Genomic DNA, 20,754 nt, shown 5'->3' on the forward strand with positions numbered 1-20,754 from the left:
CTTGTGTAGGTCCACAATCTTGTCCCTGACATCCTTGGAAAGCTCTTTGGTCTTGGCCATGGTGAAGAGTTTGGAATCTGGATTGATTGATTGCTTCTGTGGACAGGTCTCTTTTATACAGGTAACGAGCTGAGAGGGCTCCCAATGTCAGCTCGTTACCTGTATAAAATACACCTGGGAGCCAGAGATCTTGCTGACTGATAGGGGATCAAATACTTATTTCATTCATGAAAATGCAAATTAATGTATAACTTTTTTTGTAATGCATTTTTCTGGATTTTTTTGTTATAGTTGTGTCTCTCACTGTTCACATAAACCTACCATTGACATTGTAGACTGATCAGCTGGGGTTCAAATAATTTTTTCCCCTGACTGTATATCTGTCTATATTCTCTTCAAAGCCACCAGACTCATTTGACAGGGCAACAGTTTTAACAAAACAGCAGCAGTAGACCAGTAACTCTTGTCCTGCAAGGTAAAATTACTGATTTTGTCAATGGATTCTGGTGGCTTTAAAAACAGAAATATAACAGCTTCAGTTCCCCATTGGGAAGGGCTGTTTGAGGCAAGATAAAGCAGTGTAAATAATCTAAACATACAAAACACTAAGTGGTTTATGTTTTTAGGCATGCTGACCGTAACATTAGTGGCTATAGTTAGTATCATTAATCCTAAACAAAAACCCTCTGCTAATAATGTTTACTGTGTGTATCATCATCAGTTGCGGTCACTCACACATATACACACACACACACACACACACACACACACTGCTCTGACAGGCTAACATTAGTAACTGTCATGAAAGACATGCAGAAGATGACTTCTGATGTTTTTTTAGAGTGATGTCTTGTCCTCTTTTGGTCCATAGGGGTGTAATCTGTATGACTTAATGTGGGTGCTGTAATTTGAGCCATTCTTCACATCGTAGCCACACCCTTCTCAAAATGAGACTCACTTCACCCTTGACAGTTAGGTTCCACAGCACAAAGGTGAACACTCTATACCGGAAGCCCTAGTATTGTGGGGTGTCTTTTATTTATTTATTTATTTTTTTGGCAAAACATTAAATACTCAGCTTTGGTCAGACTGCGTGAATAGAGAACTTGTTAAATTGTTCCTAGTGACTGTTGACATTTTTAATTGAAAAGATGATAAGGATACTACTGAATGACAGTTGATGTACATTAGGAATTCTCAAAGCATAAATGTGCTTCTTGTGGTCAAAGCTTGTAAAGGTGAAGAGATGCAGCTGACCGTGTCACCAGCTATTTCAGTGCTTGAACCCCTCAACTGTTTGTGTTTCAGACCAAAAGAGGAGGTGAAGACTACTTGAAGCCTGGTACAGGTCAAATGGAAGGTTGTACTGTTGTCCTCAGGCCCCACTGATTCCTGCATTCTCCTACCGCGGTGAAAAGACCTTTTTTTTGTATTCCTTTTTTATTATATGTTCTTACAGGCAAACCTGGTTTACACTGTTACTTAGATTAGTCTCCAAGCTCTGTGAAGCACCCGTTGGGTGGGTGTTAATCAGAAATTTAACTAGCCACATCCGATTATTTGATTACTGATAAAAGCATAAATTTCTGATTGGAACTTTGCCCCCGTCCCTGCCCCCACCCCATGTCTAACTGTTGTGTGGACCAGGTCTGCTTTAATGTGCAGAAAACCACCCGGAGTGGTGGTGGTGGTCCTATCATGGTGTTCCAGATTTAAACATGTTTGTGGGGCTCAAGCTAAAATACCTGCAGAGATGTAGATTCATAATTCTAGAATTGATATGCAAAAAGACTTTGTTTTATCTATTTATGATACTGTTAAAATAAGCAGGATTTGGCAAACATCTGTCTTGCTGTATTAGTTGATCAGTTTGTGCATGTATAGAATGATGTCACCTTCAGCATGTGCCTCTTACTCTCCCTCTGCCTAGTCACTCACCACTATTCAGGCAGTCCCACTTCTACTTGGCAAGTTATTTTAAATCATGAATGCAGTCAGTCCCTTTGGCCTGTTTTCTTGGTCCATGTTTTATCTTTGATTTTTGCGTCCTGTATTGTTTGGATGTTAACGTGCGAGTGAGTGTGACTCTCCAGTGTTGTCGGGCAGCAAGTGACTTGTTTTTGTACTATTTTACATAAAAGTGGAGTGAGTTGATACATGGCCCTTTACATGTGATTGTTTGGAGTTGTATCCTTGTGAAATGTGCATTATCCTAACTTTGTGATTAAAAAAAATTAAATGGAGCCACCCCCCCCCACTCCCAGGTTAATTTACAGCAAAATGTTTTGAGACAGTTTTCAAACATGTTTTACATGAGTTAGAATATCAACTTGCAATATACCACCATCACAAACTAAAACGTATTTTAACACACAGCATTTATTTTGCATTACATAACCTTGTCAAGGTTTGTTTGTATACAGACACAACTTGAATTAGTAATTTTAATAGAGATTTGTGGGGAATGGTTTACAACACAAGATGCAGTAACTAAGAGTCTACTTAATAGCAGAATCAGATTTAAATAAACTTAAGGAAGCAGGGAGTGTGTGGTGAAGTCCAGTCATGATAGCTTTGTACATTCCAGGCAAAACAACTGAACAATGTGCTTCTCCTGCCACCAAATACGGATTCTAAATGATGCTACATAAGCTAGTCCAACAAAGTGCCACACTCTGTTGCATTCACAAATGATCACCTCTGTTGAGCATGTTCCTTTATTTGACGCTTGAGTCTGTTTTCCTCTTTCCTGATTGGACTGATTGTGATGGTACCCAAAGCTGTGTAAAGACACTGACTGTTTATGCCTCCAGCTCAAAGTCGAAGTACTGAGGGTCAAAGTAATGAATCCTTACGTATCCGTCCTCTCCTCCGCTGCTGTAACTGCAGACAATAACCACAGTGAGAGAAACATGTTAGCACCGTGACACAGACAAGAGTTTTAACTAGACTACTGTACATTTTAGGACTGTAGCAGAAGCATGGTTATCTTTTACCTCTTGCCATCAGGGTGGAATGCCACACAGTTGATTGGACCAAAATGACCTTTGACCCTGCCAAACTCCTCTTCATAGGCAGCATGAAAGAACCTGAAAATAGAAAAGGAAAAGCAGGTTACCACTTCAACACAAAAACCTTGACATACATAACTAGAGGGTGTTCTCTGGACATTAAGATCATCCTAGGTCAAATGAGCAATCCTCAAGTTTCTAATGACAGCTTTCATTAAACTTGCTTATAACTTCCAAGCAACGTACACTTTCCAGCCACTTCACCAGGTACACCTGTACAGTTGTATGCACTTCAATGCAACACTTCGCTTTAACATCTGTATTTATGAAGCTCAAAAATGTTGATGAAATTTTCAAATCTATAAAGTCAATTATGCATTTATTTTGAGATCATAGTTAAAGGTAGTGTTGTACTGGACTACATTATATTTAGGTGTTCCTAATATTCTGACCGTATCTATGTAGCTAGTCCAGTATACCACCACCTTTAACTATGACCTCAGTAATAAACATATAATTGAATGGTTCTGTTGATCTCTCAATACCATCTGTTTTCTTTAAACTGGTGTTACTATAATCTGTCAGTCAGTTGCTTTCTGCTCCAAGACCATTTAAATCTGAAGTTATCTTGTTTACACTGAGAACTAACCTGGCCCTGAACAGGTTTGAGATTATGGACATGTTGCCGTGACAAGTCCCGTGAGACTTTCAAAGAACCAACAGAGCCAGGATAATGTGAAACTGACAATTATTTCCTGGATGACATGAACAGTCATCCGAACAGTGCCCAACATCATAGACATAACACTCAGTGATGGGCTTTAAACAAATTTCTTTTACTAGCGGAGGTTTTCCTTCATAATCTCTGATCAGCCACTGCCACATTTGACCTCACCTGGCCTCAAACTTGCCAATCCTGGTGGAGGTAGTGGTGACCTCCATGGCCTCCTGTCCACCTCCCATTACCACCTGAATCATTGAACACCAAAAGTGTTAAAGGTCAGTGAAGAGAGTTTTTTTTTGTGACATGGTCTTATGACAAAACACCAAATAAAGGCATATATCTTAGTGTGATACACATAGTACTGTGCAAGTCTTCATTTACATGATCCATGATAGGGGAGATGGCAGCAGAGTTGACAGGTCTCTCTGTTTTGAAAGTCTTGATGTGATCCAGAGAAGAGGAGTCAAACAGCTGAGAGGAAACAGGATGACATCAAATGGTGGGCAAGATGAATATCAGAATACCAAAACATGGATAATGAATTTAGCCAGGGACTGATAGGTCTAGGCATCGTGACTCTCTAGCCTACCTAACTTGAGTCATATTGATGTTTACAGTTAAGTCCTTCATACACGCTGTCACCTTCAAGTATAACAAAGGATTATCTCTGCAAGCCCATAGAGAAAGTTGCTATGTGGCTTCAGTCCACAAGTTCAGTCTGCATTGTTTCACCAGCAGCTGTAAACGATACTAATCCCTTCCTGTCTAGTCTAAGTCAGACAGGCAAAATGTCTCAAGTGCAGGAGAAATGTAGAAATGTGGTTGCAGATGGGAAAGTTCTGGTACACAGAATGATGATCCAGGACCAATTTTACCTCGTGTAATTGTCACAATAAGCTTAAAATATTTAGCTCTGTTGTGCAAGCACAACTCTATACATCAACAATAGCGATATGATGGTCCCAATATTCACAAGCTGCACAATTATGGCCGTGCCAAAGAACCAAAAGAGTAGATGACAGTGTTTTACCTTGGCAGTACAGTCCTTTGAGGCACTAATGAACATGGTGAGATTCACTGATGTCTGGATGTCATTGATCTGCTTGGTGTGCTCCTTGGCTTTCCTCAGGATCTCTCCAGACTGTCCACAGACAAAACAGTCATCAGGATGTGTAAAAATGTGCACTCCAAACTACAAAGTAGTTGGCTTAAAATCTTACATTGATATGCTTTATGTCCTTTTTCACTGCAGTGTCTTTAAATATTATATTTATATGCTGGTACACTAAACAGCCATTTTCCATTCTAGTTTATTTATTACATGGTTTTCCATAATGAACGTCAGATTTGCTGACTTAAATATTAAGTAAGCTCTGCAGCCAGTGCCACATGAACATGTGATTACATTCCTGTATTCTCAGCCAGATAGTACGTGTCCAACCTTGGAGCTGAACTGGTTGATCTCTCCATTCTCATGGCCGGCAATGACAAACTCTCCCAGAGGCCCCCACACAGCACTGGTAATCTTATGCTCGTTGCAGGGTATCGACAGGTAGGGCTGGTTGTCATCTGCAGAGACAGACTCACTGCTTAACAGTGTTTAGCCTCTTTCAGACATGCACTTCTTTTCATTAATGTGACAGCATTAGGGCTGGACCCAATTGTTTGACTGTTTGGAAATTCATTTGGTTAGGTTTTCACTGTTGGTATTTGCATATTACAGCAGGAAATTTCAGTGCAGTCCGCGTCCAATGATTAACAGGCAAGAGAACACAATGGAGACAGCTTGGTCCTCTGGCTGGTTCTCACATCTCTGAAACCATTGGTGCAAATCTCCAAGTACGCCTACGCGTTACTCAGACTGTCCAGATATGCTAAATCTAAATGGCTAATTTCTTGTCTGAAAAATTGTCAAAATTTAGTAGCATAAGACCAAATCCTAGGATGAAATATTCAGATTCTGAGTTCCCAAAATGAAACGTCAAAACACAGATGATGCCTCTTTCCAACCACAGAAATGTAGATAGACAATCTGTAACACTGAGTAGAGGTAGAAATATTCAATATTCAGTTCTCTCAGACACAAATTCCTAAAGTATGTAATTTTGGTGGCACTACCCCAAGAGCAAAACTGGCATAAGGCAAATACTGCACGTGTACCGTGACTTAGTTCATCCCAGACATAGGTATGTCTGAATGACTGATGAAGCAGCAATGTGACATAGCCCATGTATGAAATTGGATTAACTGTCAAAAGATGAATATATAAATGACTTCATACTGTGACTGCATCACTTTATTACATGCAGTATACTGTTTCTAGCAGAGGGGGGGAAAAGCATAATATGAAACAGGACCATTTTTAATTAGCTGAACTTATTCTTCATAAAATATTTATATGCACTTCTAGCTTTATAGTATATGATTTCACTGGTTTAACAAATGACTGTTAAAAAAAAGGTGTGCAAAGTGTTGTACATACCAATCTGCTGTGGATCCCTCAGGTCAAAGAAGTTCATGTAACACTGATAACCCATCTGCTTATCTGTGGAGAACATGATGATGTTGCCACTGAAGTCAAAGCCACACGTTCTGACTGCAGAGCTGGTGTTGAGCAGAGCCAGCTGTTTACCTGTGTGAACAGCAGATACAAATTTAATGACCCCAAACTAACAGATGAACTCTACTCTCATCATTGTAACTTTTTATTTTTATTTTTAAGATACCTGTCTCACAGTCCCACAGTCGACAGCTGTTGTCTGCAGATCCCGTCAATACGTTTTTAGTGTCCCCTGATAGAGACCATGCTAAGAAACCCAACATGCATAAATGTATCAACTAGCACAGGTATATACAATCAACTGCATCTGTTCGAGCTGAAACAAGACGAAAAGGATACAGTCACAGTCAACACACCACACGGCTCCTGTGTGCCCATTGTATGTGCCAAGCCTCTCGCCATTGACAGAGTACCACACATTAGTTACCTACAAAGGGAGGCATTACAACAGATACAACTCATAAGCTGATACCGAACAAACTGACATGTTTGGCATAATGTGATAACGGAGTCACTGCACATCGAATGACTATCAGCTCACCGTGTCCTTAGCTACAGAGAAGAGCAGGTCTCCTTCTCTGTTGTACTTGATTTGAGTGATGGATCTTTCATGACCCTGTAACAGGATGGGTTTCTGTGGAGCGAAATGTACATCAGAACATGGGTAGTATTAATTTAACAACCACTCAACTAAGCATCATGACGTCTTTTCCAATTAAACATGGCGCGGCAGTGATATGTGATAAACTAGCTTTAGATTTACCTATATATCCTTATAAAAAGTAGCTTACACCTGTCTAGTTCTGCCAGCTGATAAGGAGCAGAATCATCTTCCAGTACCTAATAGTGTTAGCTAACACTAACATTAGTTAACATGTACGTTACTTGGAAAGCTAAGATAACGCTAGCAAAAGGGGCTATGCTAGCGAAACTAGATAACATATTAGCAAGATATTGTGTATTATTCTGGCCAAAATATCTCATTTCACACTTTCACAAAATAATATACTAACCATTTTATCACCAAGGTGTTGCCAATCGTCCTAGTATATTCACTACACCTCCCGTAAAGACAGAAAAGGTGAACACTCGTGTTTCCAGCGTCGGCGCCGCGGCGGAAAAGGATGGTGACGTATTTCCTGTATAAAACAGCAAAAACATGGCATTAATGCGCCCCCTAGCGTAGATTTTGAATTTGCTCTGTTTTAAGGGGTACAATATATTAAGATAAAAAAGGCAAACACACACAACATAAGACATCCTAGATCTGAATGAATGAAATATTATTAAATACCTTGTTCATTACATAGTTGAATGTCTTATTTTCCCTTGTGTTCCCTTTATTTTTTTGAGCAGTGTATATATAGTGAACATGAATTGTATTATAGAATTATCACATTATAGATAATTACAATATACTTTGAGCTCTAGAAACCCTTCTTAGCAGAAATACTTTTATCTTCGAGTTAGTTCAAATTGTATTGTGTAACTAAAATCCCCAGACCATAGTTTTAATTGATACCAGTCTTAGCTTGGTTGCCATGTTTAATGTGAGGTGTGTAACTGTTTAAAATGTAACCTGCTGCTGACCCAAACATATCACCAAAAGAAACTTTATTTCTCAAAGCCACAAGAACAGAGTGAGGTGCGTAATAATACATAACAGTACAAGACACTGCTAAAAAAAGAAAAAAAAAGGTAGTGTCTACAAATATAAGAATTAACACACAGAGATCATGAGCTGAAGAACCCATGCTTGTCCTTAAAACTGTATACACCTTTCTCAAACTGAAAAATACATTGACGCTTACTCATTTTAAATGGGCCAACAAGTCAAATATCCACGGTTGCATCCTTTATTTAATAGGGAAAAAAAACAGGGCTAGACAAAAGTATTGCAAAAGACAAAAGGAAACATCTTTGGTTCCTTCTCATGGTCGATAAATCTCCATATCCACTGGACTGGAGGGACAATGGAAGGAATTAGCTCTGACACTTCTATTTTAGCTGATGAGGAGCGAGTCCATCAGCTCTCATATTGATGCTACATATTGAGTAGTACTAAACCAAGAGGGAAACAAATGAACGTTTGGGAGTGAAACCACACTTCAGAATCCAGTAATATTTTCTCTCATTATCCATTGGTATTTCCACACAGCTCAGTCAATTCACCTTTTAAAAACATCAGTGAGATGCACGTGATTACTCTCCATGTTAAACAGTTGAGAACAGATCCAACAGGGTTCAAACTTGAGTAAAAATAGTTGTGGTGGGAGATATGTTGTCCATTTGTACAGTTCATCCATGCAGGACAGTGCATATAATATACATTCTCAGCTAAGTGCTAGTCAGTTCAGACTGACACAAAAAAATAAACCAAGAGGCAAGTGTTGCATAGAGGTCCTTGAACATTCGCTTATTGTAACCTGATTACAAGCTACTGCAGTTATCAGAACTAGGAGGAGGCAACTGTAGCCACATAAACCACACACACACACAGAGAAAGATGGCGTTATAGTTTTAAATTGTTGTCATCACAAAGTTATAAGCACACTGTGAAACATGTAAAGCAAAATTAAGAATAACTCAGAAAAACTAGGAATGAAAAGATGGTCATAAAATAAACCCTTTATAAATCATCTGAATGAACAATTAACCCGATTTATTTTTTAGTGGTGCTCTGTAAGATACATACATATCAGTATCAGATTATGCTTCAAACAATAAACACAGACCACAAAATGAAACACTACAAATAAAGCAGTGTGATACAAACAATGGCAATTTCCCAAAATGTTCTATAAGCATGAACTGAAAATGCTGGAGAAAGTATTGTGATTATCTGAGCTGCTTGAAAACCCAAGACATTGAGAAATTCCCTTCGATAATTAGGTAGAATTCTACGTTTTTAAAATGCAATTAAAAGTTATATTAGCTAAAGAAATTATATGACGTCTGTTATGATAGAAGGACAAACACCTTCAGTGTACTGCAAGCTATAAACTGAACCCCATCCAAAACACAGTGACACTCAAGTGTGTATACACACACACACACACACACACACACACACCTCTGGTGACTCCATATAGCTGTTTGGCTCATGTCATCCCAGCACTGTTATCTATCTTGCTAAGCAGTTCTGTGGTGGATGCAAGTCAAATCGGGAATGTGTAGTTAAACAGGAGGCAGGCAGAACATTTACATACACACTAATTATCACACTGTTACTGATCATTGCAGGCAGCATGTAAAAACATTGTCTAAGGTGAGGGTTAAGTTGAAGCAAATCTAACAGAGCTGGGTAACTTAGAAATCTTAAATTACTGAGTGATATTTACACCAAAAGTCAGATTTCTTTCACTGTTCTGATTCTGTGCATATGCCTAGAGAGGTTATGAACTGAAAGCTATTTTTCTGCACAAACAGCAGGATGTCTAGCACTTTTGCTGGAGGTGTCAGCAAATGGCTTTCCTTTAATAACCAATACATGAAATGATTTATCAATTCAAGAAAGGAATACCTAAAAATCACATGGTTTCTCTCTATGTTTGAAGTAGCCGTATGTTTTCTATAGGCCACACAAGCTTGTGGATTGAAACCGGACAAATAAATGAAACAGGAAAATGTTACTGTTGTGGGGAAACTGGTTATTGTGAACCACATCAATGCTTTAATGAAACTATTATGTTAATCAGCTTATTCACAGTAATGGAGTTATAATATGCATGTAAATGTGCCGAGAGATGAGGTACAATCTTCTCATCACCTTGATAAAGCCTGCAAACCTTTCCGTTAAATATTGATCAGATATTTCTAAAACACATTAAGGTGTTACTATTCACTGACCCTGGATCAGTGTGTTTAGCATCCGCCTCACCCAGCAGAAAAGTAGTGGCTTTGCAGGGTGGTGGCTTGATGCTTAAGGGGAATGAGGGGGTGTGTTAGCAGCGTTACTTTACTCCTGTATGGCGACAGGCTGAGCATTTGCCTCCTCTAGAAGAGTGTCTGTGTCCAGTTCAGGGTCACAGTGGCAGGAGTGGGAGCAGGTGTCTGGGACAGGACAGGTGCTGGGTTCCTGCAGCAGAGAGTCTGTAGGTGGTGGAGAGGGGGAATCAGTCCCTGGGTCAGTGGCGAGGGATCCCGCTGTGCCACCCTGTTCACCGCCGAGGTTCTGGACTTTCTTGCTGAGCTCATTACGTTCGACTTTTAGCGCCCGCCGCAGCTTCTCCAGCCGCTGGACTTTACCCTGAAAAGCCTCGAACTCCCGGTCCCGCACAGCTTTCTGTAGACAAACAAATGATGAAAACATGCGTTTAGCTCTTGTGTGTTACAGACAAACTGAGTATAAACACATTATAGTGAGGTATGGGCTCCCCCATAGCTAGTTCCATTTTGGATCCGTTCCAAGATGGTACAATACGAGGATATGCAACTCCACAATCAATCAACAGATTCCTTATTGTAGCTTTCATTCATGTTGTCTATTTGGTTCCTTTGGTCTGTCTGTCTGTCTGTCTGCCACTGCAAAGCCAAGCCCCAAGGGGAAAAAAGCAGAGGAACAGCCACCACGTGAGGAGCAAACAAAGCAAAACGAAAAAGGATTGAACACATGGTTAATGAATCAGATAGAGCAGTGAAAGCCTTACACCCAGGACAGCAGAATATCCAAGGTTTAGGTTTGACAGCTCAGTACTGTAGCAGATAGCCTCACTGATGATGTGTGCAGGTGCGTCACAGGATGATGCAAGTTAGACGTTTGTGAATTTCTCAATTGTATTATTAATATAATAAACTAGATTCTTAAATATCCAGTGACATCTTGTGCTACAGAGAACAGGTGAAATATGCTTTGAGTGAAACAAACAGATGTCTTCAGTTCCTGCCAAACGAACAACTGGGAAAGATTCTTTAAGACACTTTGTGCTGCTACAAGATGACACACATAAACCCTAAAAACCTTTTCAGACCTGTAATGCTTGAGTGTTCTTGGTAAAATTAATCTCATTTGACATAATTATTTAAATAAAATAGGCATGATATTTTAGACTAGCCATTTCTAATCCAACTCTCTTTGTATGAATTGATTTTTTTTATATGTCTTCAGTACTGAAAGATGATCTAATGTCAGCTGGACAGTCCATGACATTCCTTGATGCTGACAGAGCAGAAATGAAAGTGACCAAAATGAACGATTAGCTGGAGTTCTTCAGGGTCTAGCAGTGCATGACAGTAATCCAAACTGAAGCCTGCTTTACCTCCTCTGCCATCTCCAGAAGAGTCTTGTTGCTGCTCTCCCACCTGGACCGATACATGGCTGTCTCCTTCTCTAGCTTCTTGATCTTTTTAGTCATCTGTGGCAAAAAAGGGAACCTTACTGTCACACCAGCAGACCAAGCCAAGAAAAAGCCCCTCTCCATCCTCTTTTTACACCTCCACAATCACAGACACCTCACCTTCTCCATTTCCTGTTTGAATGTGGTGAAGACTTCATTACTCTTGGACAACGTGGTCTGAAACTCTTCAAACTTCTCTGTGTACAGTGACAGCTGCAAACAAGCCAAGTTGGATCACAAAAAGGTTCTTGTTTCATCAAAATGAAGACCATCACTATAAAGTCCAAGTGGAGTTATAAAGACGTACCTGCTGTTTGAGATGAACTTCCTGTTGCTTCATCAGCTCACACATCCTTTGAGACTCCACAGCTTCTTTCATCAGCTAATGAGGAAAGGACAAATCACTGTTACACAGAACAGGATGAAGCACAATCCTGCTGTTTGCATCTTCTTGTGTTCACATACAAAGTCCTTCTCTCTGTCGTGGCGCTCCTCTGACTCCTTCAGCAGCTCCTGAGCCTGGTGCAGCTTGGCATCCACCAGCTGTTGCTGCAGGTCTTTGTGCTTCACCACTTTGTCTATGTGCTGAGTCAAGGAGAGATAAAAGCCTGTATCCCATCCAGTACAAATGTGGTAAACTGACAACATCGTGAGTTACATTCCACTAGAAGACACTCAAAGAGCAACTCCATCCTCATTTCTTTTTAGGAATGCACACAAAAACAGAGCTTTGTTAGCATACTAGCTTGCATAGCAGTTTCTGTTATCCTTAAAAATGTGCAGATGCCCACACACCTCTTCCCGTAGTTTGTACTGTTCATAGAGTTTCTTCAGTTTCTCGGCCAGCTCTGTGTTCTCTTGTCGGAGTCTGGCGTTCCTCTCGTCGTGCAGCTCCAGCTGAGTCTGGATGTCATTCAGTGTCACTTGGAAATGAGAAGTCACTTCCTTCCTTTTCTCCTCCTCCAGTCGGGTTCTCTGTACCCCTTCCTCCTGCAGGGGGAAATAAAGAGGCACATAATGTTGAGAGCACTCAAGGAAACTGTATGGCTACGTTCACTTTAACTGCTGAGGTGTGAACAAACCAAATGAAAATATTTTTCCAAATAAGATGTGGGGCACGTCCATACGAGGTCCTATACCTGATTCATATCCAACTGCTATCAAAATGGTCAGACTGGAATTCAAGTGGTTTCTAACATCTCCCTCTTCTGTCATCATACACTGTCTGCCCCTTACGCACTGGTAAAAGTAAATATGGAGAAAAGCAGCAATGGGGCTCGGTGGAGAGGTGAATCTGTTTCACATTTGTAGGACATTTATGGAGAAGCTTCTGATCAAGCCAGAGGGAACATATTGTAACGGGGCAGTTTTTGAAGAAACTGCACAATTTGACCATTGCACAAATGACATGTTACTCCTTTATGAATCCGGCTTATATTTTGGTTAAATCTGTGCAAACAGTGGCAGTTTAGGACCTCAACAGTAGCTACACCAGAGGTGGATGCACATGATTGCAAGCCATCAGCATAAAAAGATTGGATTTGACCCCCCCCCACCAATAAATAAATCGGAATGAGCATTGAGGTAATGTTATGTAATGTATTGTGAGCATAGCCCATTGACATTTAATGTGAAAAATGATGCTTGCTTAATTCTGGTCCTAAATCCCAAAACCATATTCATATATGCAGTATATAGACTGCATATCGGTGTTTGTTGTGCACCTTAAGTGTGCGGTTGTGTCTCTGCAGCTCCCGACAGAGGCTCTCCAGCTTGCTGCGGGCCAGGATGGCCTTGCTGTGTTCATTCCTCAGGTTATCTTTCTCCTGGACAAGCTGGTTCTGCTTCTTTTGCAGCACTCTCATCTGTTTCTGGGTGTTCCGGTGTTCTTCCAGCTGCAACAAACACACAAAGACTTTAACTAGGATTAGACCAATATGGAAGGATACCTCAGAAACAGAGTCTCATCAATCCAGGCTAATACATAGATATCAAAACAGCCTGCTTTGTTTTCTACTCAGCTACACAAAATGTAGTATAATGTGACCTATGGGACACATCTGCCTTCTGTTCCACCTTTAGTAATGTGACTATAGCAAATGCATACATCACATCACAATGGTGATACATCATCATTCAGCAGCAGTCTAATTGCCATTTTGTCTACCTTCAGCCAGTAACACCACTGCAGACCAATCCTCATACATCAGCTCTGACACACTGCCAAATCCAAGCAATCCAATCCAGTAAATCCATGACTGTATGACAGGACACAGCAGTCACCCCAGTGAAATAAACTGTAATATAACCATTGCATATATCAATGTGAAAGCTCTTCTGTCGTAATGTACATATATTTATAGATACTGTCTCTGTTCCTCTCAGTTTCCCATGTTTGATTGCACATATCCCCTTGTTTGAATGCATACACTGTTTATTTTTTATTTTATTTGTCTAGTTCCTGTTGCCTTACAAACACACAGAGCCTCTACACTGGAGTCAAATTCCTTGTATGTCCAAACATACTTGGCCAATAAAGACAATTCTGATAATACACATCACTGCAAGCTCACATGCACCAGCACACAAAGTCAATATAAAAACATCCCACAGCACACAGAGCTAGCAGTTCATCATTAGTGCTGCTAAAAGCTACACACCGGCCCCACACGTGTTGAGGTTATAGGACACAGCTCTGCATTGCACCACTTGGTGTCTGTCTGACACAGATCTCTGCATCACCTTGAAGTATACTCGGTTTGACCTACTCTGTGTTCTAACTGCAAGCTCAGGTGACAAGAAAAGGATTTCCATGTCTTTTCCAGTGTTTACATGTTTGTTTAAGTACATAGCCATACATACATTTAGACACTTTACTTCAATCATCTGTTTTAGAATATTTGTAAGTGCTGAATGCACATTTGTAAGCAAACAATACCTGGCAATTTGCACATAGACTACTGAACCAGACAGTAGGACAGTAAATATAATAGTACAGGCATGACAAAGACCCCCCCAACCCCCCACTCTGCCTACATGACAGGCCCTTTTTTACAATACCGTCCAATATACATTCATTTAGAAATAACTATTTGCATTTGGGAGTCTGTCACATGCTTCTCTGCGTCTCCTCCCTGCTTCAGTCTGATTTGATTCTGACAGCTCTGGTAAGAAAAACAAATAAACCTTGGAATACAAACAACAACAACAACAAAAAAAATAAAAAACCAAGTGTGACCTGAGAACACTGCTTTCAATGTGGAATACAAAAAACAACAACAACAAAAAAAATAAAAAACCAAGTGTGACCTGAGAACACTGCTTTCAATGGATTTCATATGCACACCGAGGTTTGTGGAAACAAGGTATTACCTTCAATGATCCTTCACACAGGCTTCTTCAAGTTACAGACGTTTGTGATATTTCATATTTTCGTGGGGAAAACTGTGACCAACCAAAAGTCTGGTGTTGCATGAAAAATAACAACAACCCAAAGATTTTAGTGTTTGCACACTAAAGCCTGCATCATCCTCTTGCCACCGTGCCTGAGAATGTTTCTAGGGGAAAACACTGGTAAATAAACAAGTCAAGATTTATTTTCACACTTGGTTTTTAGGCTGTTTTCCTATTTTCATCCTGATATGTCGTCTTAATTCACAGAAACTGCTCAGGGTTCCGATTCAGCAACTCAATCACACTTTACCTAACAAGGGATCTAAATTAAAGCAGGAAATGAACAAGACCACCATATGGTTATTCCACCAAAGTATCAGATACATTCTGTACCAAACTGGTAGCTACTTGGCTATGGCAGTGAAGACCATGTCAAGATCAAAAATACATTTTCAGTATTATGGAAAAGAGGTAGCATGAATCACATTTCTCTAGACAAGTCTAAATGTTACAGTGATGAAAATTATTTTATGTTGCGCTTCATTTCTTACATTCTAAGAGTTGAAAATCTATTTTTCAAAGGTTGCAAAATTATGTGGAAGCATAGAGTGATTCCTCATAACTGACCCTCACTGGGAATGTTTTACTGCTATTTATAAAAAGGTTAAGAACAAGCAGAGTTTATCACTCACCAGTTCAGCATACTTTTTACAGAGGCCTGCAAGCTTTTCCTCTGGAGTGCTCAGTGTGTTCAGAGTCTGCATGAGGAGAGTGATCTCTTTACCTGCATAAACAAGGAAAACTTTGTAACACTTTCTGGTATCTGCAGTTCTAGTTCCGTTCCAGTTCCGTGTTATACCTTGCTATGCACAGTTATTGAGTACATATACTGCTTGATTACAAGTAAACGACCCTCTTCCGTTTTATACCTTGCTATGCACAGTTATTAAGTACATATACTGCTTGATTACAAGTAATATGTTTACAGTGATTATACAAGTTTATACAGTGATAATGCAGATAACTTCTTTCAACAAAAAATAGTCCCAGTACAGCTGGAATACCTCAAAATCTGTCATTTTAACACTGTAAAGTGCCATACCGGATGTTTGTTTCTACACAATGCAAAACTGCCCATTTGTCCATGACTCAACAATCCACCAAAATACACACCACCTGTCTTTGGTGAGCAGTGTTCTCTGGAGAGCAGCACAACAGAAAAAAGTCTCTCCAGAGATCCTTATAGAAACAGCGAATTACTCCTTACCCAGACCCTTCACTTTCTTCTTCTTCTCCTGAGTAGTCTTCTTCTCCAGTTCGTTGTCACCTCCATTAACTTTGTCCTCCTCCCTCTCAGTGGACAGACCATTGAGCTCTGGGCTGTGTGACTGTCCATTTGGCACTGTGCTGGCGTCATCTGAAATGGTTTCCCGACAGTAGGTACTGAGGATGTCTTCCAGCTGCCGGCTCAGCTCTTCTGCCATATCACACTGAGACAATGCTGCCTCTGCAACTAGATACAATAGATGCAAAGACATGATTACAAAGAACACCATTTTTTTGTGACTTTATGCACTCCATAGCATAATTCTGGCAATAATTATTCAGTGACGACCTTTTATTTAGTGACCACATTGCAAAAATAACATTAAATAAAAAAATAGCAAACTCTTGGCTCAGTATGCCATGACAGATAAAGACGAGCCAAAATCATTGGCTCTGTTGGGGCAACAATCCTTTGATGGAGGCCAGTAAAGCAGTAAATCAATGCGACAGCTACAGTGATGGAAAGCTAAGTCCACTACCTACTCACCAGGTCATAAATTATTTTCATATAGCAGAAACACTGAGACTGTCAAGTCCACAGCATACAAATAAAAGTTTACCTTCACTTCCTGCCTCGTCGTTTTGTGGAGGTGTGTTTGTCTGGGGCGTCTGGGGCTCAGACTCCTTGGGGCTGTTGCTGTCCGAGCTGTCTTTTGCAGCTGCAGGTGACTCCGTCCCTCCTGCTGCAGGTGGAGCGTCCTCGCTGCATCGAGTGGCAGACTCTTCCGTGTCCTGTTTCTTCATCTCCGGTATCTGTTGGATGTAGAAAACCCGGTGATAATAGGCTCACTGACAAGGCCTCTGGGTTACAGCTAGAAAAGTAACAGGAAGTAAATCCACTTGAACCATTTTGGTACTTTTTATTCAGTCAGACCAAACGACTCACTGAAAAGTGAAATAAGGCGACAACGAACTGAACTGAAAGTTGTAAGTTAATAATTCGCGAAACATCTTGACCCTGCTGGAAGCTGGCTGTGTTTCATAAAGGGTACAGAAACTGACTTAACTAGAGCCAATTGGAGTGAATTTCTGTAACGGCCCCAGTAGATTAGGGTAGTTAACCTACTTACTTGTAGCACTCCACATAATTCGCAATTTAAGAACATACACATTTCCTACAAAACGTGCTCTATCGTGACTAGCTTTTGATTTGTCACTGGCTATGGAGCTTTCGCATTAGGTTAGGTAACACATGCTAACACTCGCTAACCGCCAAATGCAGCCAAATTAGCTTGCGCTATTAGTTATCTGTACCGTTAAGCTAATATACACTGGACATAAACAGCTAAGCACATATCCAAACTACACGCGTACTTGCTCCTAAATTATATCCCAACATTTACCTCCAGACTCAAGGCGGAAATAGGTATTGTGAACTAGTGATGGTCGAACTCAAAACAGCGTATCAGGACGCTGCGAACCACCTGCGACACTTCCGTTTGTAGCAAAGTGGCCAAGTCACGTGGTTGTTTCACGTCTTTACATGAAACGTCTCAAATTTGGTAGGGAATGTAGTTTCGCCACTAGTGGCCGATCTCACGGTGAGTCCTGCACAGTAGATTGAACAACAGTATCACCTGTTTGAACATTTGCACGTTGCAACTACTAATTCTGAATCAGTTGACACGTCCGCTACCTAAGATTCAGATACGTTTGAACCTCTGATCCTCTGATCGAAGTGTCCTTGGGCAAGACACAACCTCCCCGTTGCCCCCGAGCCATCGGTTCTGTACCGGAACCAAATTCCTTGTGTGTAACATTCTTGGCCAGTAAAGGTGATTATCCTTATCCTTAGTGTTTCTGGCTACCTGTAGATCTCCTGCGACGCCTCACTAACAGAATGAAATCTACTATAAGCTTGCAGGTTTTTATTTTAGGGTGAAACGTACTTGTAACGAGCATTTTTATCAAAATCAAGTGTTTATTGTCATTGTCAGTAAGGAAACGTGCACAATGAAATTCTTCTTTTGCTGTCCACAATGAATACCAAATAATATAAAGTCTAAATATAAAATAGATAAATAATGATACACAATTTTAAAAACTGCATGTGAAAAAATAAAAATACAAGAGAATATATGATACATCAGCTGTATGTGCAGCAGTCAGCAATGAATGTGCAATTATTCATATGCAAACTAAAAACTGAACAGTCAGGTGCAGTTACATGACGTAATCCCTGATTATAAACTCATGTCAGCTGTTTAGGACTCTGATGGCAGTGGGAAAGAAAGAGTTCTTTAGTCTAGAAGTCCTGCGTTTCACACTTCTGTACCTCCAGCCTGAGGGTAGAGGTGTGAACAATCTGTGCTTAAGGTGGGTGGGGTCCTTGAGGATGGAGGCAGCTCTCCTGTAGACTCTGCGGTGGTAGTTGCTCTGCAGAGAGGGCAGTTGACACCAGACTGGCCACCTCCCTCCTGTAGGCCGCTTCGTCCCTGCCAGTGATGCATCCTATCACTGCTGTATCGTGCGCGAACTATAGGATGATGATGATGATGTCTTTGTGGGAGGTGACACAGTCGTGGGTGAACAGGGTGTAGAGGATGGGACTGAGGACACATCCCTGTGGGGTGCCAGTGTTTGTAACAATGCTGGCTGAAGTCCTATTGCCAATCCTGACAGTCTGGGGCCTGCCAGTCAGAAAGTCCTGTGTTGAAGGTGGAGCTGTAGTCAATGAAGAGTATCCTGATGTAGGAGTCTCCATTTTCCAGGTGAGAAAGGGAATAGTGGAGGGCAGCTGCGATGACGTCTGAGGTGGACCTGTTGGGCCGGTAGGCATACTGCAGGGGGTCCAGGGTGTCCGGTATACTGCTCTGAATGTGGGCCAGCACCACTCTCTCAAAACACTTCATAATGATTGGGGTGAGTGCCACTGGCCTGTAGTCGTTCAGGCAGGTGACCGGGCTCTTCTTGGGAAGGGGGACGATGGTTGTGGTCTTAAAGCAGGTGGGGACGATGCTCTGTCTGAGGGAGAGGTTGAATATGAAGGTGAGAACCATCAGCCAGCTCGTTGGCACATGCTCTGAGAGCCTGTCTCTTGCTGGTCCTGCTGCCATGCAGGGGTCAATCTTCCTCAGGGCTTTGCGTACCTGGCCTGATGAGACAGTTAGTGGAGGGTTAGGGGGGTCGGGAGGGTTAGGGTGTGTGCATGATTCCTCTCTGTGCTGTGGCTGAGGCCTCAAAGCGGGTGTAGAAGGTCTTGAGGTCATCCGGCAGGCTGTCTGTGGAGCTGATGATGATGGTGGTGGTCCTGTAGTCTGTGATGTGCTGCAGGCCTTGTCACGTCCGTCCAGAGTCAGCCGTAGAATAGAAGCCGAGAGCAAGCACGCAGCATGTGGCATACCTGACTGTTTATCCAGGGCTTCTGGTTGGGGAACCTCCTGACTTGTACAGTGGGCATGATGTTGTCAGTACAGGTACTAATGTATCCGGTCACATACTCAACATAGTCCTGTACGCTGACAGAAAAGTCCTCTGAGGTGGCTGTAGCTTTAAACACATCCTAGGCTGTCTGAGCAAAACAGTCCTGCATGTCCTTTATGTTGTTGCTTGTATTGATCACTCTTGTAAGAGGGATTTTTGATCCCAGTGAGGTTTTCCTGGTAAAATAAAAACAAAACATTCAAGTAAAACATTTTGCAGCATCGTCCCTACTAAGACACCTCCATTCTCAGCATCCCAAAGATTTAAATAAAGGGCGTAGGCCACTACAGGGCAACCTGAAAAATCACATCCTCTGTCTTGTTTGTTGATTTGCTTCATTTATTCAGCCATATTAATTCATCATATTTTGGTATTATTCTATCTGCCTTATTACCACGAGGTCTGGCCTAAAAGAATCAGAACTGGCTCTCCAAAGCAAGACAGGATGTAAGCAAGAAAACAGTTAAACTAGCCTAAAATACTAGCAAATAGTTTTTCTTAATATAAACTCTGCTGAAAACACTTACATCTTCATCTGCTGCAGTCAGACAAACACTCCACATCAGGGAGGCCCATTAGCCATACAGTTGTCCAACTGAGATGTACATTTTAGGCTATACACAGATGAAGGCAGCATATGTATATGTATAGCCTATACATCTTATTTATTACTGGCAGTTTATTTACACATGATATTATGAAAATGACTAAATATGCATCTCCCAAAGTTTGTCTTTCTGCTGAGGTTACATGCATTTGGCCAGCAGATGTCGCCAGTGTGAGGAGCTTCAAATGTTTCAAAGCAGCTGGTTCACATCTTCAGAAAGCCTCATTTCTGCCATAACTAGTGTGAACTGCAGGTTTCCTCAACAGTGAGGATGTCAAAAAAACCTGACTTCCCTTTAGAAGCTTAGATTCTTCTTTGTTGTATTAAAAAATGATATCCTAGCTTAATGCTTGCCACCATCTACAGGATTCATG

General features: G+C 41.0%; 3 protein-coding genes across 9 annotated transcripts in view; 1 reads left to right on the top strand and 2 right to left on the bottom strand.

Annotated features, from left to right (window-relative positions):
• LOC109970521 (probable histone deacetylase 1-B) overlaps positions 1 to 2,243 on the top strand; it is a 15,556-nt gene extending 13,313 nt beyond the window's left edge. The window contains exon 12 of the mRNA XM_020618099.1: positions 1,309 to 2,243. Coding sequence (XP_020473755.1) covers positions 1,309 to 1,336 — 28 coding nt within the window. The 3' untranslated portion in view covers positions 1,337 to 2,243. The remainder of the gene's footprint in view (positions 1 to 1,308) is intronic.
• On the bottom strand, positions 2,057 to 7,428 carry eif3i (eukaryotic translation initiation factor 3, subunit I). The gene is made up of 11 exons (XM_020618098.1): positions 7,309 to 7,428; positions 6,837 to 6,929; positions 6,635 to 6,722; positions 6,462 to 6,527; positions 6,218 to 6,367; positions 5,177 to 5,304; positions 4,766 to 4,876; positions 4,117 to 4,206; positions 3,907 to 3,980; positions 2,997 to 3,089; positions 2,057 to 2,883 (listed from the first exon to the last, which is right to left on the bottom strand). Exons 1-11 carry the CDS (start codon positions 7,309 to 7,311, stop codon positions 2,802 to 2,804), a joined length of 978 nt encoding a protein of 325 aa, XP_020473754.1. The 5' UTR covers positions 7,312 to 7,428; the 3' UTR covers positions 2,057 to 2,801.
• A 1,155-nt stretch (positions 7,429 to 8,583) lies between these two features.
• Positions 8,584 to 17,798, bottom strand: txlna (taxilin alpha). Of its 7 annotated transcripts, none has more exons than XM_020618105.1 (11): positions 17,694 to 17,798; positions 16,911 to 17,103; positions 16,292 to 16,537; positions 15,717 to 15,808; positions 13,356 to 13,526; positions 12,427 to 12,621; positions 12,097 to 12,216; positions 11,939 to 12,013; positions 11,752 to 11,844; positions 11,554 to 11,649; positions 8,584 to 10,580 (listed from the first exon to the last, which is right to left on the bottom strand). In XM_020618105.1, exons 2-11 carry the CDS (start codon positions 17,092 to 17,094, stop codon positions 10,254 to 10,256), a joined length of 1,599 nt encoding a protein of 532 aa, XP_020473761.1. In that variant the 5' UTR covers positions 17,095 to 17,103; positions 17,694 to 17,798; the 3' UTR covers positions 8,584 to 10,253. The 7 variants fall into 7 exon arrangements, with proteins under 7 accessions (XP_020473761.1, XP_020473762.1, XP_020473763.1 ...); XM_020618106.1 differs by having other exon boundaries at positions 17,665 to 17,790; XM_020618107.1 differs by lacking the exon at positions 17,694 to 17,798 and adding an exon at positions 17,605 to 17,679.
• Positions 17,799 to 20,754: the final 2,956 nt, after the last annotated feature.

Source organism: Monopterus albus, unplaced genomic scaffold (genome assembly GCF_001952655.1).
Source record: "Monopterus albus unplaced genomic scaffold, M_albus_1.0 scaffold200.1, whole genome shotgun sequence".
In the NCBI taxonomy this organism is placed as follows: Eukaryota; Metazoa; Chordata; class Actinopteri; order Synbranchiformes; family Synbranchidae; genus Monopterus; species Monopterus albus.